Below are 14,907 nucleotides of genomic sequence, written 5' to 3' on the forward strand. Positions count from 1 at the left end.
ACTCTCCCACCGCCCCTACCTCTACAGGTAGCTGCATATCCGGGGCTAATTCCCCACTAAAAAGTCTTAATTGGCTTATGGGGAGCCTGAAAGATCCCTTGTGTTTACTAGGTGAAAGGAAATGATGGTTCCAAAAAGCTATAGTCTTTATCCCCATCTTGGTGGAAATCAGGTGCATTCTATTTTTAAATTGTTTTTGAAGCAAGACTGGTGGATTTGGAGGTGGGTGGGATAGTGTTTCACTTTAGTGACTGAACTGCCCAGGGAAGGGAAGGCAAACCCCAGAGAGACACTAATAAGAGGCAAGAAATTTGGTAACTTTTTTTTTACTTAGTTTTTATTTACATGAAGTTATCTGCAGTACAAAATGTAAACTTTGATAGCTCATAATAATAGAATAAACTCTTTATGTACAAAAATACATTTTCATATGAATGAAGCATCTTGAATAAATTAATGTACTCTCCAACCCAGAGCCTGAATAGCTAGGCAAGAATCTCGGGTCCTTCCTAGAGCAAGCCTGTAGTGGTGGGGGTCGGGATCCATATGCATGAAGCCCACTTCTTGTCCCTGCTTTTTAAGCCTTTTCATTGTATTGTCAGCCGGCTCAAACCGAATTTTCATGCTCGTTTTTCTTCATTAGAGTTCTACAAATTGTAAAATTGACTTTTCACCTCGTCTTCAGGAGCTGATCTGTCTCCTTTCTAAATCACACTGAAGTGGTGGCTGGGGTCAGCTCTGAGCCAGCCACAAAGGAGTTTTTGTGGAGTTCAGAAAGTGCAAAAGGAAAGGCCGTCTAGGGGCGGGCAGGAGGGGCCCGGGGTAGAGGGCTGGAGAAACAGACCAAGGGGCAGCCACTGCCTTGGTGGGTGCAGCGGCCTAACACGCGGCTCAGGTGTCCACTCCCCGCCCCCCCCCAAGCTCCCGCGACTGCTCTCCGCCTGGACTGGGGGTCTGGGAGCCGAAGCTGGGGCTCATCTACAGTCTGTTCACAGCAGGAGGGGGAGGCAAAAGCATCCAGAAAAAGCCTAGTGGTAAGGGATGAAACAGGGCGCAGTGTGGAGCAAGTCTTTGGGCAGGCCTGGGAAAGAAAAGAGGGGGTCGCCTGAGCCATAGGTGAAGTCTTCCGAGGCTGCGGGGCTACTGGGGTCAGAGAGTGGGGAAGCGGCGGCGGCACAGGGGGAGGCAGCGGCCCCGGAGCCCCAGGACTCGGCGTCGCTGGCAGGGCTCGCGGGCGCGGGCAGGCAGGGGGCGCACTGTGGCGGCAGGAGGCGCTCCCGAGCAGCGCCCCCGGGCAGCCCCTGGTCGGCCAGGCGCAGTGTCTCCGCCAGAGCCCAGATGTAGTTATAGGCGAAGCGCAGCGTCTCGATCTTGGTGAGCTTGGTGTCGTCGGGGAAGGAGGGCAGCACGCTGCGCAGGGCGTCCAGAGCAGCATTCAGGTTGTGCATGCGGTTGCGCTCGCGGTCGTTGGCCTTGACACGCCGGCTCCTGCGCAGCGAGTGCAGCAGAGCCTCGGAACGCACTCGTGTGCGGCCCCGGCGCCGCCGGCGCTCCTGCTCCTCGTCCTGCACCCCCACAGCCTCGGCTGCCCCAGGCGCGCCCCTACGAGCGGGCGCGGACGACGCCAAGGCAGAGGCCGGAGCCTGGAGCCTGGCACAGTCCTCCTCATCGGTGAGGAAGCCGGACATCTCGCTGCTGCTGCTGCTGGAGCTGCTGGGACAGTCGAGGTCCGAGAGGCAGGTCTCCAGAGAGGCCGGCATCGTCGCGTCGAGCGGGACTGACGGAGAAATAAGAAGGCGTCTAGGGGACAGGAGCCCGGGCTGAGGGTAGGGCCGCCGGGGCACTTACGTTCGGAGTGGCCCGGGTCTCCTTGATGCCCGCTGAGGGCGTGCTGGCCTGGAAGGGCGCAGGGGCGTACCGGGAACTTGGCCTCGCCTCGCCTTGCCTGCGGGGGCCACGCGCCCAGTCAGTCTCCCGAGTGATCTCGCCGATGATCAGATCAGCTCGTGTGAGCACCGAGAGTGGCACACGACCGGCCTCAGGACCCCTTAAGTACCCGGCGCAACAATGGGCGCCCCCTCCCTTACCACCTCCGCCCCCACAGCAGCCCCCGTGAATGGAGCGAGGCAGCAGGTCAGCCCCGTGCGGCGCCTGTGTATTTGCATAATTTATGCTCGCGGGGGGCCGCCCCTCCCCTCCCCCTCCCGGAGCGTGCCCGTAATTACCGCGGGCCAATCGGCGGCGGAGCGGCCCCGGGAGCCTGCTCCGGGCTGAGCAGGGGCGTCTCTGGGCCCCGAAGGGAGGCGGGGGCCGCGGGCGATTAGCGGCCCAGGCACGCTCCTACGGGGGCGGATCGGGCGCCCCTCGCTGGGGTGGGATGGGGAGGCGGGGCGCCTGCCGGTAAGTGTGAACCGCTCCGCGAGCTAGCTGCGGAAACCCGGGGCGGGCTGGGGGGCTGCCTTCGCGTCCACTTGGGGCCAGCGACCTCACTCTTCTGAACCTCAGGATCGTCCCTGTAACGTGGGGCACAGGTCTACCCAGCTGAGAACGACGTGCGTCGACGGCCCTAGATCTCTTGGCTCATCAACGTTTTTTGCAAAGGGACGCCCAACGAGTGGTTGTGATATACAACGCCCGAGGAAATCTTGGGAAATCCTACCCCAAAGACTGGAGAGGGCTATAGGCACCCGTGTCCGCCCACGTTGAAGACATAGTAGGAAGGCTTGGCTGAACTTCACTTGGTGCGAAAAAGATCTGAGCGAGTGATTTCCCAAGTTCCGAGACATTTTAATTCACCCCACATCCCCAAAACGCAAAAAAAGAAAGTGCTAGTCCTTGGGGTGCCCCGAGACCTGTTGCGCACCCCCCCCCATGCCTCCCACTTGTCATCTCTTAGAGCGAGTCTGGCAGCTTCTGTGCTCCCAGCTGAGCCAGCAAGGGTATCATACTCGCTGACTCTGCAAGATGAAGACAGCAGTCAGAGCTCCCCCCCCCCCCCCCCCCCCGGCGATGTGAGAGTCTATTGGAGCAGTAGGTTTCACTCAGGAGTCCCTTTTCTCTGATCACTATAGCTCAGACACCTCTAGCTTTGTATTTAAGGGGAATAGTTCTAGGTTATGGGGTGGGGGAGGGGGATTAAAAACAAACCTAGCACCTTTCAGCAAAATTTCAATCCCTCTGTGGGGTGCCCTCAGTTAGCTACCTGGGTTGGTGCCTCCTTTGGTGGGGGGTGCCATCTGCAGGCAGAGCTTCTGTGGCTTCAGGCCTAGTAGACTCTACCCCTAATCCCACCCTACTGTACTCCCAAGGGGGGGGGGGCGAAAGGGATGGACACCAGCTATAGGTTTGTTAGAAATCATAGGAAGTAGCTTTAATCAGAGTAAGTACAGAAAATTGTTGGGTGAGACCTGACATCTTGAGGAACCCAGCATGCTCACAACAAACTTGTGTCTCTTGCCTCTGTTTCTGTCTCCTTCCTTCAGCTTCCCCATGCCCCAGTGCATTCCCACCTTGACTTGATAATAACACCTTTAGCCCTATGTTTTTAAAATATTTATTCCCTTTTGTTCCTCTTGTTTTATTGTTGTAGTTGTTATTGTTGTTATTGATGTCTTCGTTGTTGGATAGGACAGAGAGAAATGGAGAGAGGAGGGGAAGACAGAGGGGGAGAGAAAGACACCTACAGACCTGCTTCACCTCTTGTGAAGCGACTTCCTTGCTGGTGGAGAGCCAGGGGCTCGAACCGGGATCCTTATGCGGGTCCTTGTGCTTTGCGCCACATACGCTTAACCCGCTGCGCTACTGCCGGACTCCCAGCCCTATATATTTCCTCCCCCCTGAGGCTATGATAATAAAATATCACAAACCTGGGGCCTTAAAACAACAGAAAGTTACCCTTTCGGGGGCCAGGCGGTGGGTGGCACACCTAGTTGCTAGTTACGTGCACATGTTGCAATGTGCAAGGACCTGGGTTTGACACCCTAGGCTCCGCTCCGTCTGCATGGGAAAAGCTTTGCAAGTGGTGAAGCAGTGTTGCAGGTCCTCTCCCTCTCTATCACTCTCTCTCAATTTCTGACTGTCTCTATCCAATAGATAAATAAAGATAATTAAAAAATATTTTTAAAAAAAGAAGAAGAAAGAAAGTTATCCTTGCACAGTTCAGATCAGAAGTCCTAAGTCATGTTGGCAGGATTCGTTCCTTTTTGGTGTCTGGCAACAAATAAGTAAATATATAAATATCCTCTAGAGTTTAGTGCTGACAAATAACCCTAGAGATTATTTATCCAGCTACTGTGTCTCCTACATGGGAAAGTGGGATGGGTAGTAGGGAGAGCTTTCTTCCAGGTTACCCAACGGATCAGAGGTAATAAAACTAGGGCCAGGCTTTCCTATCACAATTAGTCAGCAAGTGCACACTGAGTAACTATAGGATGCTGCCCTGTGCCAGTCAGGCACTCAGTAGAGAGTCGGGCAAGGAGCAAGCCTGAAGAGCATCATGTATCCCCTGAAGGGAGATTTGTGTATGTGTGTGTGTGTGTGGGGGGGTTTGAGATGTCCCTGAAGGATGATGGCATGTGATAGACCATCTAGGGAGATGGGGAGAGGTGGAGATGGCTATGGCCTATGGCAGCAATGTGTCAATCTAGGTGGGGCTCAGTGGGAAGAGGGTAGGGGCAATCATGGTGGACCTTGAATAACCATGGTGACCTTTCTTTTCCATTTCTGTTTCTTCCTGCTGCTCTTTAAGCAAGGCCATCACAGTTTTTCTGGCTATTTAGTGCACTTGGGCATCCAGGGCAAGCAGGAATTTATAAAATATAGCCTCTCTGTTACTCACTAAGCTATGTGTCGTGATGTGTCACTGCATCTGCTCAGAGGAGAATCAAGTGTGCACAGACATCCTGGTAGCTTGCAGTGATTCTGTACCTTTGTCCACTCCTCTGCCCTTGTTACCTGACCAGGTGGATATGGCCTCCTTGCCTGCATGCTGCTGGCTCATGTACAGTATGTGTTGCAGCTTCTCCCAAGACATTAATGTCTGCCTTGTGCTTTTCATAGTGTATCTGAGATCTGGGGGAGAGGGAGGGTCCTACAAATGACCTGCTGAGGATGGACCTGAACCCTGGGAGCATGACAATGAGATGACAGCATAGGTTTAAATTTGTTCCTCTGAGTGAGCTTTCATCTCAAGAGGACAAGTATTAGATCTCTTTTAGGAGAATGTATTCTTGGTGGGGAACATGAATGTTTCTCCCACCTACCAATTCCCTTGGATCCTCATACAAGAGCACATCTGTGGAGCATAATAGGATGCAATGTGGGCAAGCAATAAATCCAACCACAGCAGGCACTGCACCAGGTGTTCGGACTGCTGATGTGTGAGCCATCCAGCTGCCACTCTGCTATGGGGTGGGGGTGGGGGTGGAGAGAGGCAGATGTTCTAAGGGGCTGGATTAAGTAAAAAGTTTCTCACACTTAAGTTACTTAAAGTGGCAGTGATGATGGGGGTGGGGGGTGGAATTATCCCAGATGCTCAGAAGCAGAATCTTTGGAATTGTGGACTACATACATTCTACTGACTGATATCTAGATCCTATATTTGCTCCTCATATTAGTATAAATACCTTGCTCCAGAATCTGTCATTCAATCTTGTTTGCCTAAGTCCCAGAGAGAAGTCAGGCATGCTTTGGTGACAGTGCAGAGGTGCAGGAAGGCTAGGCACCCTTTTGTGACTTTGCCTGTCTGTGCCACAACTAGGGAATAGACAGTCAATAAGTATCCCTGAAAACCATGCAGAGAACAGAGACACACCTGTTCCAGGCAGTCCTGGAAGTTTGACTCAGGAGTACTGTGGAACCAGTGGGGAGGCAATTTAAGGAGGTGGCTCTTCTGATACCAGCATGCTGGTGAAGGAACCAGAATTTGGAGAGATAAAAGAGGTTGTCACAGTTAAGTACAGCATCCAGTGCTTGTTGTACTTTTTTTTTAATCAACAAAGGCCAAAAGAGGAAAAACAATGGCAAACTATAAATGCTTACATATAATTGAGGTTATATATATGTATATATATATAATTGAGGTGACATATATATATATATTTATATTTGTGCTGTTTACAAGATAATTCCAAAAGGAATTTTAAAATGAACATCAAGGTATAAGCACCTTTAGACATAGAGATCCTGGCTTGAATTCAGATTTCAACTGTGGTTAAGTATCTTCTCCCTCCAGCTCTGTCTGTGTGTCAGGAACCATGTGTATGATATGATATCATTCAAAGTTAGTGTCCACAGTCTTTTGTGATTGGAAAGCTGAGCCAAATTGCCTTCTTAACCATCCCCTCTTTCAGTTATCAGAAATGTGTCAGCCTGAGGGCTAATGAGTTATCCTATGAAGATATTGTAACAGGGTGGAGACTGTAGGGTTAATGTCTTAATTATAAATGCTGAATGTGTTTTTTTTCCCTTGGGAGGGGGACGTATATACAGTCACACTCCATACTCATCTCCACATTTTCATAATTTTGATTTATCATTCTCTACTCACTCTAGTTGACTGGACAGAGTACCACTTTCAGGAGCCCTGTGGCACTGACATGTAGAATTGACTTTTGAGGGGTTACAGACAGCTTTTTAAGACATAGTGCACATGAACTCTCAGATGCAGTTTATGGTAGGAGAAATGGATGGCTGTGGCAGCTTATTTAGGGCAGTGCACTGCACTAAGTTTACGAGCTGGGCAATGTGGTGTCCACAGGGGTAGCCTTTGTGGACATTTTTGGAAAAAATTAAAGCAGTGGAGAGGGCCACTCCTAGCAAGACTGCTAAATTTACATCATCATTTTCTTTCTGGAGCTAGCTACCTAAGGGGAGGGATGGCATTGGTCTCCTGGGTGGCATCTTGGAAAGAAAATGTAATCTTTGTAGAAAAAGGAAGAAAAAGGTGCAGCTACTCAAGGGGAATGGATGAAGGATGATGTTGGACACAGAGACACGCTGTGTTCCTTTCAGCCCCTTAAATAGACCCGCAGATATGTGTTTCCATCTAAAAGAAGCAGGGTGGGGTTGGGGGAATGGAAAGGAGGAACAATTCCCTATTTTCTTTACTGATGACCCATGACAGTTGTGGAAAGGGGGGGTGAAAAGGAGGGGGAAACAAGGCAGGAGGGGAGAAACAGAGGGGTCTTTCAGTGACAGAGCAAGGAAAATGGCAAATTATCCATGGTTTCCAGAAATCCGTGGAGCCCCCCTGGGCCCCTACCCTGCTAAATACAGTGCCGGCTGTATGCATCTCCCACTTCAGAGTTATCTGCTTGAATATTCCACCACACTGTGTGCTCATGTGTTTGCTTGTGTACAATCTCCATATATGTGAGATGCACCTTGGCCTCTAGAGCAGGTTCTGGTGCAAATCTGCTTTATTCTAGACAGAATGCACAGGGTAATGCCACAGGCAAAGAGATTCTTTCCTTAAAATAATTTCCAGATAGGTCTGTGTTTTCAAGTGTATGTGTGTGTGTATGGATTGTCCCAAGATTTGACAAGTCTTTGCAGTTAGGGCTAGTCTTGGGTAAAACAATGTCCTTTTTGTGCCCAAAGTAGAGTGGGGGAGGCAAGGACGGTGTGTATACTTGCCCAGGAGGGTGCAGATCTTGGGGGAACAGGCAGAAGGTGTCCCTACCACCCCCTCCCAGCAATGAGGCCTGGAGTTATTTTTCACATCAGCTGCTTGAAGCTTGGAAATTCCTTCAGAGTTTTGCCATCTTAGATTTCTTGAAGTTAAATATTCTGGGCTGAAAGTGAGAAAAAACACAGTCTTGCCCTCTATTGCTGTTAGGAGGTTTAGCTGGCCAATTCAGGCACCACCTGCCACAAAATATTGCTAAAGCCAGAGTTAGTTTTTGCTGCAGTTTCATGTTTTGTCTGTGTCATGTTTTTGAATTCTTAAGAGCCTCTTTAGCTGAGATTAAAAACATCCCCCTCCCCAGATGCTGTGGGTCAAGTGTGGGAAAACTGTGAGGGTGTTTTCTTCTGTGTATACAAAAGAAGTGGCAGTGAAATTTATCCTAATGGAATTTAGCTATTGGCTTATGGAGAGAATTCGGGAACATAGAGAATGGAGAAGAAGTTGAAATGGCTTCCTTTTGCTTTTCTCTACCTTAATGCTTGGCTACATAAATTCATGTTGGGTTGGAACACAAATGCATTTTGTTTGTAGTAATTAAAATGTTTTAATGAGACAACCATAAAATCCACCATTAATTATTTTATTTCAAACACTTCTGCCTTCTTTTGAACCAGGTCTATTTAGAAATAGTTTAGAGAGTAGCCTGCAGTTTTATTCTTTCCTCTGCATTATACACAGGAGTGGAGAAGTCATTTATAAATAATTACACAATGTTTTGGGTCTTTGGGCTTGTATAATATATCAAAGCGATTAGTACACTTATTGTTCCATTGTAAATGCTTTTTTTCTCCTTTCAGTTTCACTTGCCTTGTCTTCTAGCTAAACCTTTTTCTGGAAATCTTTTGTCTTCTTCATTCTTTTTGCTTGTTACAGTCCAGGGGCATTCTTCTTATTCAAACACTCACAGCAGGGGCAAAGAAAGCGACTTCGGTCGCATCTTAAGTTTTACCATAACTTTCTGGCATCTTCTTTTCTTCCAGTTTTCCCAGACTACCGAGGGGCAGTGAAGAATTATAACATACATGAGTTATTGGTATTCCCCTGAGTTAAAGGGGGAAGAAAGTGCCTCATTTTCTATGCCCCCCAGGGACGGAGCGAGCGGGAGGCCGCCTAACAATACATTTATCACTTTGCATCTCTTTGGGCCGCCGTCCGGGCCGCGCGCCCCCAGCCTCGCGGCCGAGATCTCCTCGCGTCCCGGAGAGTCGGCATTTCTCCATTTCTTTTATGGGGCCACAAATAAAGACTCTGGCAGGGAGAAGGGCCTCTTCCCGGGGCCCGGCGCGCTCCCCACCCCCGGTGGTGCCAAGCCCGGAGCTGCGCGCGGGGTCCCGGTCTCCCGCAGCCGCGTGAGCGGATTAGGAGCGCACGAGAGGCCACTGCTGGGAACCTCCAGCCACGTGAGGAGAGTAGAGGACTCCCAAGCCCCCCCCCCCCCCAACTAATTCCTGCCACTGGGCTGCACTGCCGCGGCAACTCTAGGACCCCGGCCAGTTTCCGAACCCTGGCCAGTCTTCGGGGACTGAGTGGGGGCGTGCGCGCTGCTCCCCAGGCCGCGCAGTGCAAGCATAAACCCCAGCCCCAGGCCCCAGGCGCTGCGCGAAAGCCGGGGTGGTTGTGTGTGTGTGGGGGGGAGATCTTGGCAAAGTCAGATGCTCTCTTTGAGTTCGGATGGAGATTGAAATTGAACGCTGGGGATGGGGGAAGCAGGGGACTCGACATCAAAATACAGAAGTGCTCACATTAAAATAATGTGCCACTAACAAAACATTTTGAAAAAAGATTAAAAATAAGAATTGCTTGAGAGAGGAAAATTGAAGAGAACGCACGGAGGAGGAGAAGATCATTCCCTCGGGGGCGTTTCCCAAGGCTTGCGGCTGTGCTGTCACTTGGTCCCCTCCCCTGCAGACCCCCGCCCCCGGCGGAGGGCTCGGCGCAATCTGTCAGGCCGGCGCGGTTTCCATAAGAAGGGCCGCGCCCGGCGCCCTGGGAGCGCTGAATGGCCGCTTGCGCTCGGGCCGGCGCTCACGCCCCGCGGCCCGGGATGGATTTGGCCGCATTTGCATAGCAGGTGCTGATGCTTGTCCATTCTTACTTAAAGAAGTTTTAATATGGGATAAATTACCAGGAATTAGGAGCAGGCATGGGCGGGAATAAAGGAACCGTGTCGAGCCGCCTGGCTCAGAAGGAGAGGAGGGGGAAGGAGAGAAATATTAAGTGAGAGTGGACTTTAAAAGTCTTCTCCTCAGCAAGCTATAAAACCCTAAGAAGGAGCAAAGAGAAAACAGGAGGGGATTTTAAGCAGGTTGATTTTAGAGTCTGTTTTGCAGCCAGTAAAGCAATAATCCCAGGGATAGTAATACGATTAGCGCGCGGAGATCTTTGAGTCAGAAAGTCTGGTGGAGTTTAAAATGTTAATCCTGACCCTAATCCACCCTGTTGGCAGAATGGAAGTGCTACACCACGAGAGTTTATGTTTTCTTCTTCTACTCTCACAGAAACATCAGGCGAGGCCCACAGGGGTGCATTTTTTGATGGCATTTTGTGACTCAGCCTCTAGGTTCATCCGTTTGGAACATTGCAAAGACTTGAAGCAAAGTGGGATTTTAGAGATGGGGTTTTGAAGAGATGAGGAGTGTGGCAGTTCACTTGGCCCAGGCCTCCAGCCTCCTTATTCCAAGGGTCAGGCTAGCTTTCAGGGTCCTGGGACCTGGACAAGGGGAACGCCCATGCCAGACTCCGGTTTGCCAGCTTGTGGGCCTGTTTGTCATCTTTCCATGAGAGATGTCTGGAGTCTGGGGGTCCCTTGGGGGTTTTCCAGATACTTTCAGGGTCAGTAGGGAGTCACAGTGAAGGAAGGGGGGTCCTAGCATAAGTGCTGCTGCCCACATGCTTGGCACCCCGAGGTGCTCTCAAAACACAATATCTGACATGCAGTTAGACTGTACTGGTGCACCATACTGCCTGCTGTCTGACGGGGGTGAGGGAGTGGCATGGCTCTTAACTCCTTTGCCCTCAGGTTAAAAAGCCTTTCTCCTTTCATTTTGGGCCCATGCGTTGGTTTTTAGATCACAGTCCTCACTGATCTCTGACAGTTTCTGTCTCCTGGCCCAGCTTGATCCACATCAGGGCAGGATAGCACCTGAGATCATTCAGAAAGGCCTTTGGTCTGCCCTGAGTGTTGCTCCAAACACCAACTTTTCCTGGAAGGCAGTGTGTGCTGCCCAAATGGACCATATGGTTTAGAGAGAGAGTACTGGAGCCCACAAACAATGGAGAAGTGAGAGGCCCAGGTCAGTGGCAGAGCTTGCGAGGCTGCAAACTTCTCTTTCAGCCTAATGAAGCTGTTGTCTGGGGGTAATGATGCAAATGCCCCAACCCTTTCTTACCGAGATAGTCTAGAACGTGATTTGTCATACAATCTGAATCTTTGGGAGGACTTTAGACAGAACCTCCCCCAAAGATGGAGATGAGCCATATGTGCACTTTGCATCTGAAGTGAGGGTGAGGGCGGTGGGGAGGGAGGACCCGCCCACAATGGCAGCTTCTGACAACAGGAGGACACCCTCCAGGATGAGTCTGGTGCTGCCTGACTCCAAGGGCTCACAAGCAAGCTTGAATGTGGAGGCCCTGTATATTTGAGTGGGAATGCCTCTCCCCTCACACCGAATGATGAAGGTAGAAAAGGGACCCTTCTGGTTAGCATGCTCTCTTAGTAACAGTGCTTAGATTTCACTGCGCTGAGTGCCCTAGTTGATGCTAATTGGGGCCAGGATGGACATGAGAGTGTTTCTGCAGAAATAGCAACAGAGAAGCAGGGAGTAGGTGGCAGGCATCTTGAGCTTGGGGCAGATGGGGGCAGGATAGAGGGAAGATACCATGATGAAAGATGCCAGCATGAGAATGGGTAGCAGGAAAAGTGAGAAAACCAGCTCCTAGTTTGTGCACAGGATGAAGAAGGAGATGGTTGTTTCTCATAGGAAACGAGGCTTCAGCTTGTGAAATTTCCCAAAGTTGGGGGCAGAAATATATCACTCTTTATAAGTAGAAGGAATTCGGACTGCCCTGGCATAGATTCATTCTGACAGCACTTTCTTGCTGGACCTTAATAATAATCATGACCAATAGTTGGGGGGAGAAGAGGGCCTGTAGATTGGAGTCTGCCTAAGAGAACAGGGAAGCAAAGATGGCATATTCACATCTGCCTACAGACCAGGCAAAGATGGATTTGCATGTGGGTACTGGTATCTACACATGGGAGAACCTGCCTGTGTGTGGCTCCTGTGAATGTGCATGTGAAAGAAGAGAGAAGGGAGTAGGGGAGTCAGGTAGCACACTTCTCAGGGATTACTCCACCTCTTGTAACCTGAGAAAGGCCCACAAATTGGCACCAAAGACCCCCCCCCCCCAGGGCCTGCTGGGTGCTCAGCCTCTGACTGGCAGAGGGTGGCTATCTGCTCACTCACTTCATGGTGGTGTAACTTTAGGAGATTAAATGGGGTGGGGTGGGAAATGCAGGAACTGTAATCTAAGGAGGAGAGGCTTCTAATTGCTCCTGCTGCCTATGGTTGGGAAGCAGGGAGGAGCTCAGGCAGTAGCCAATTGAAGCTTTATTCACGCCCTGTTGCCAATCATTACCATGGCCACAGGTAAGTGGTCACCAAGCTTTGCCAAAGCTCTGCCCACATGATACTCTTTCTGCTCCTTCAGATGCTCCCAGCCTCCTCTCTGGGCAATGAGGTGGTGAGGGGGTGGGTAGAGGAGTCATCCTGGTGACAACACCTAGTCTCAAAGCCCAAGCCACAAGTTGCTCACCGCAACACCTGTTACCATGGAGAGGTGTGTCCTAAGAGGTGACTCCTGCAGACTAGACTAGGGGGGGGGGTGTCTGGGAACTCAGTGGGACTGAATTTCCTACTAACTCAGAGACTGTGGAGACAATTTAGTTTTTAAAAAATGTGAATCTTTCATTTTTAAAAGATGGATCCAGAGAGTCAGAGAGCACAGGGAGAGACTACAGCATCAAAGTTTTCTTTAATATATTAGGGTTGGGTGGTCCCGGAGGTGGCATACTGGATAGGACATTGGCCTCTCAAGCATGAGGTCCTGAGTTCAATCCCTGGCAGCACATGTACCAAAGTGATGTCTGGTTCTTTCTCTCTCTCCTATCATTTCTGATGAATAAATAAATAAAATCTTTGAAAATATATTAGGGTTGGATTTGAACCTGACAAAGGAGTGCACTATCCAAGTGAGCTATTTTGCTTATCCTGAAGTGACATCTTTTTAAACCATCTCAGTCTTCTTTCCTGCTACAACTAAGATGACCAGATGCCCAGTGCCAGTCTCTCTTTTTTACTTCCTCAGTATCATTTATAATGAATGAATATACTTTGTGAACAATTATTATTGGAAGGCCACTGAAGTATACCTTCAATATTCATATATATATTAAACTCCTGAAACTGAATTGTGTATTTTTATTTACTTTTTAAATTTTTTTATATATAAAAAGGAAACATTGACTAAACCATAGGATAAGAGGGGTACAACTCCACACAATTCCCACCACTAGAACTCTGTATCCTATCCCCTCCCCTCCCCTGATAGTTTCCCATTCTTTAACCCTCTGGGAGTATGGACCCAAGATCATTGTGGGATGCAGAAGGTTGAAGGTCTGGCTTCTGTAATTGCTTCCCTGCTGAACATGAGCATCGACAGGTTGATCCATACTCCCCATCTGCCTCTCTCTTTCCCTAGTAGGGTGGAACTCTGGGAAAGCCAAGCTCCAGGACACATTAATGGGGTTGTCTGTCGGGGAAGTCTGGTTGGCATCATGCTAGCATCTGGATGGAACCTGTTGTCTGAAAAGACAGTTAACATACAAAGCCAAATAAATTGTTGACCAATCATGAACCTAAGGGCTGGAATAGTGCAGATGAAGAGTTGGGGGGTCCTCCATTTTGTAGATAGCTAGTAGGCATATTTTAGTTATATTCCAAGGGCCTGTGGCTATTCTAGTTTTTTTTTTCTTTTTCTTTTTTCCCCTGAGCCTGAAATCTGATATGCTGGTGGATCCAAGTTATTGTATGGGGAGATGATGTCATGGCTGGAAAAGGACCAGAAAGCTGGATCAGGGAATAGAGTAGCTCCCTAATTTGGGAAAGAGGTATAAATATTGTTGACTGTAAACTCCATTGATTTGATGTGATCTGGGACCCATATTCAGCTTAGGAGCCTATATGACCTCTGCATCCCTGTAGATCTCAGCTCACATTCTGTGGTCATGTGTAGGAACATTCCAAGCTGCCCCAATATTAACTCATCTTCCTCAGGTGTAGCATAGAGTATGTTGTCCATCCTCCCTTCGAAGGATGGGACATTCTCTACCACTGTTAATGCAAGTTGAGGGCAAGTCCTGTGGGAGCCCACAAGGGGTCTATTGTGCTGTGTTGATAGAAATGACCAGTAACAATGGAGAGAAGGATTTATTTGAGGTTTAGGCTCATCATGTCTGTTTGGGAATCTTAGGACTCCTGGAATAGGGCCCCAGTTGATGGGGTGGCCTGATAGTAACTAAAGAGTCATCATTAAAGTATGCCAGTCTCTTGCCCTTATTCAGCTTCTGCAGTCCTTGCTTTGATAAGACTGGCTTTGGAGTGAGTGAGAGAACTGTAACAGGAAGTAGGTGAGGAGGGTATCTAAGTCTAAGTAGACACTATTTCATTATGAACTTTATATTGACTCACTACAGACTATTGTGTACTTTTGCGTTCAGGTATATATTTTGCCCTAATTTATGGATACATGTGAATATATGCTCTATCTCACAGGACCTATATCTAGGTCTATATCTAGGTTTTGGGATTTTGTTAGGAAGTGAACCTCCTGGAATGGAATTTGAGAATACTATGAAAGGAAAGGTCTCACCGGAGTAATGAGGGTGAAGGTTTGACATTCCATGCCTGAAGTCTCTGGACATAGTCTGAAGTGAAGCATGCTGAGGTGGTACTCCTTACTTTGGTTAGGTTGGGATTGGTGGATGCAAAATCCTTTGGTATGAATTGAGAGAAGCATGCAGGAAAGCGAGCCTCACCCTAGAGGTTCCAGGACTGGGGAAAATACAGGCTCTGTAGAGGAAGTGGGAGGTTCCTACTGTCTTTGGGTTTAAGAAGACAATAGATAGTTATTGCTATAATCGCATTATTTGGTAATTGGGT

At 49.2% G+C, this 14,907-nt stretch overlaps 1 protein-coding gene across 1 annotated transcript; it reads right to left on the minus strand.

Annotated features, from left to right (window-relative positions):
• Positions 1 to 941: 941 nt before the first annotated feature.
• On the minus strand, positions 942 to 1,895 carry NEUROG1 (neurogenin 1). Its single transcript, XM_007519891.2, has one exon. The coding sequence runs from the start codon at positions 1,758 to 1,760 to the stop codon at positions 1,029 to 1,031; it is 732 nt and encodes a 243-aa protein (XP_007519953.1). The 5' UTR covers positions 1,761 to 1,895; the 3' UTR covers positions 942 to 1,028.
• Between the last annotated feature and the right edge of the window lie 13,012 nt (positions 1,896 to 14,907).

Source organism: Erinaceus europaeus, chromosome 2, assembly GCF_950295315.1.
Source record: "Erinaceus europaeus chromosome 2, mEriEur2.1, whole genome shotgun sequence".
NCBI lineage: Eukaryota > Metazoa > Chordata > Mammalia > Eulipotyphla > Erinaceidae > Erinaceus > Erinaceus europaeus.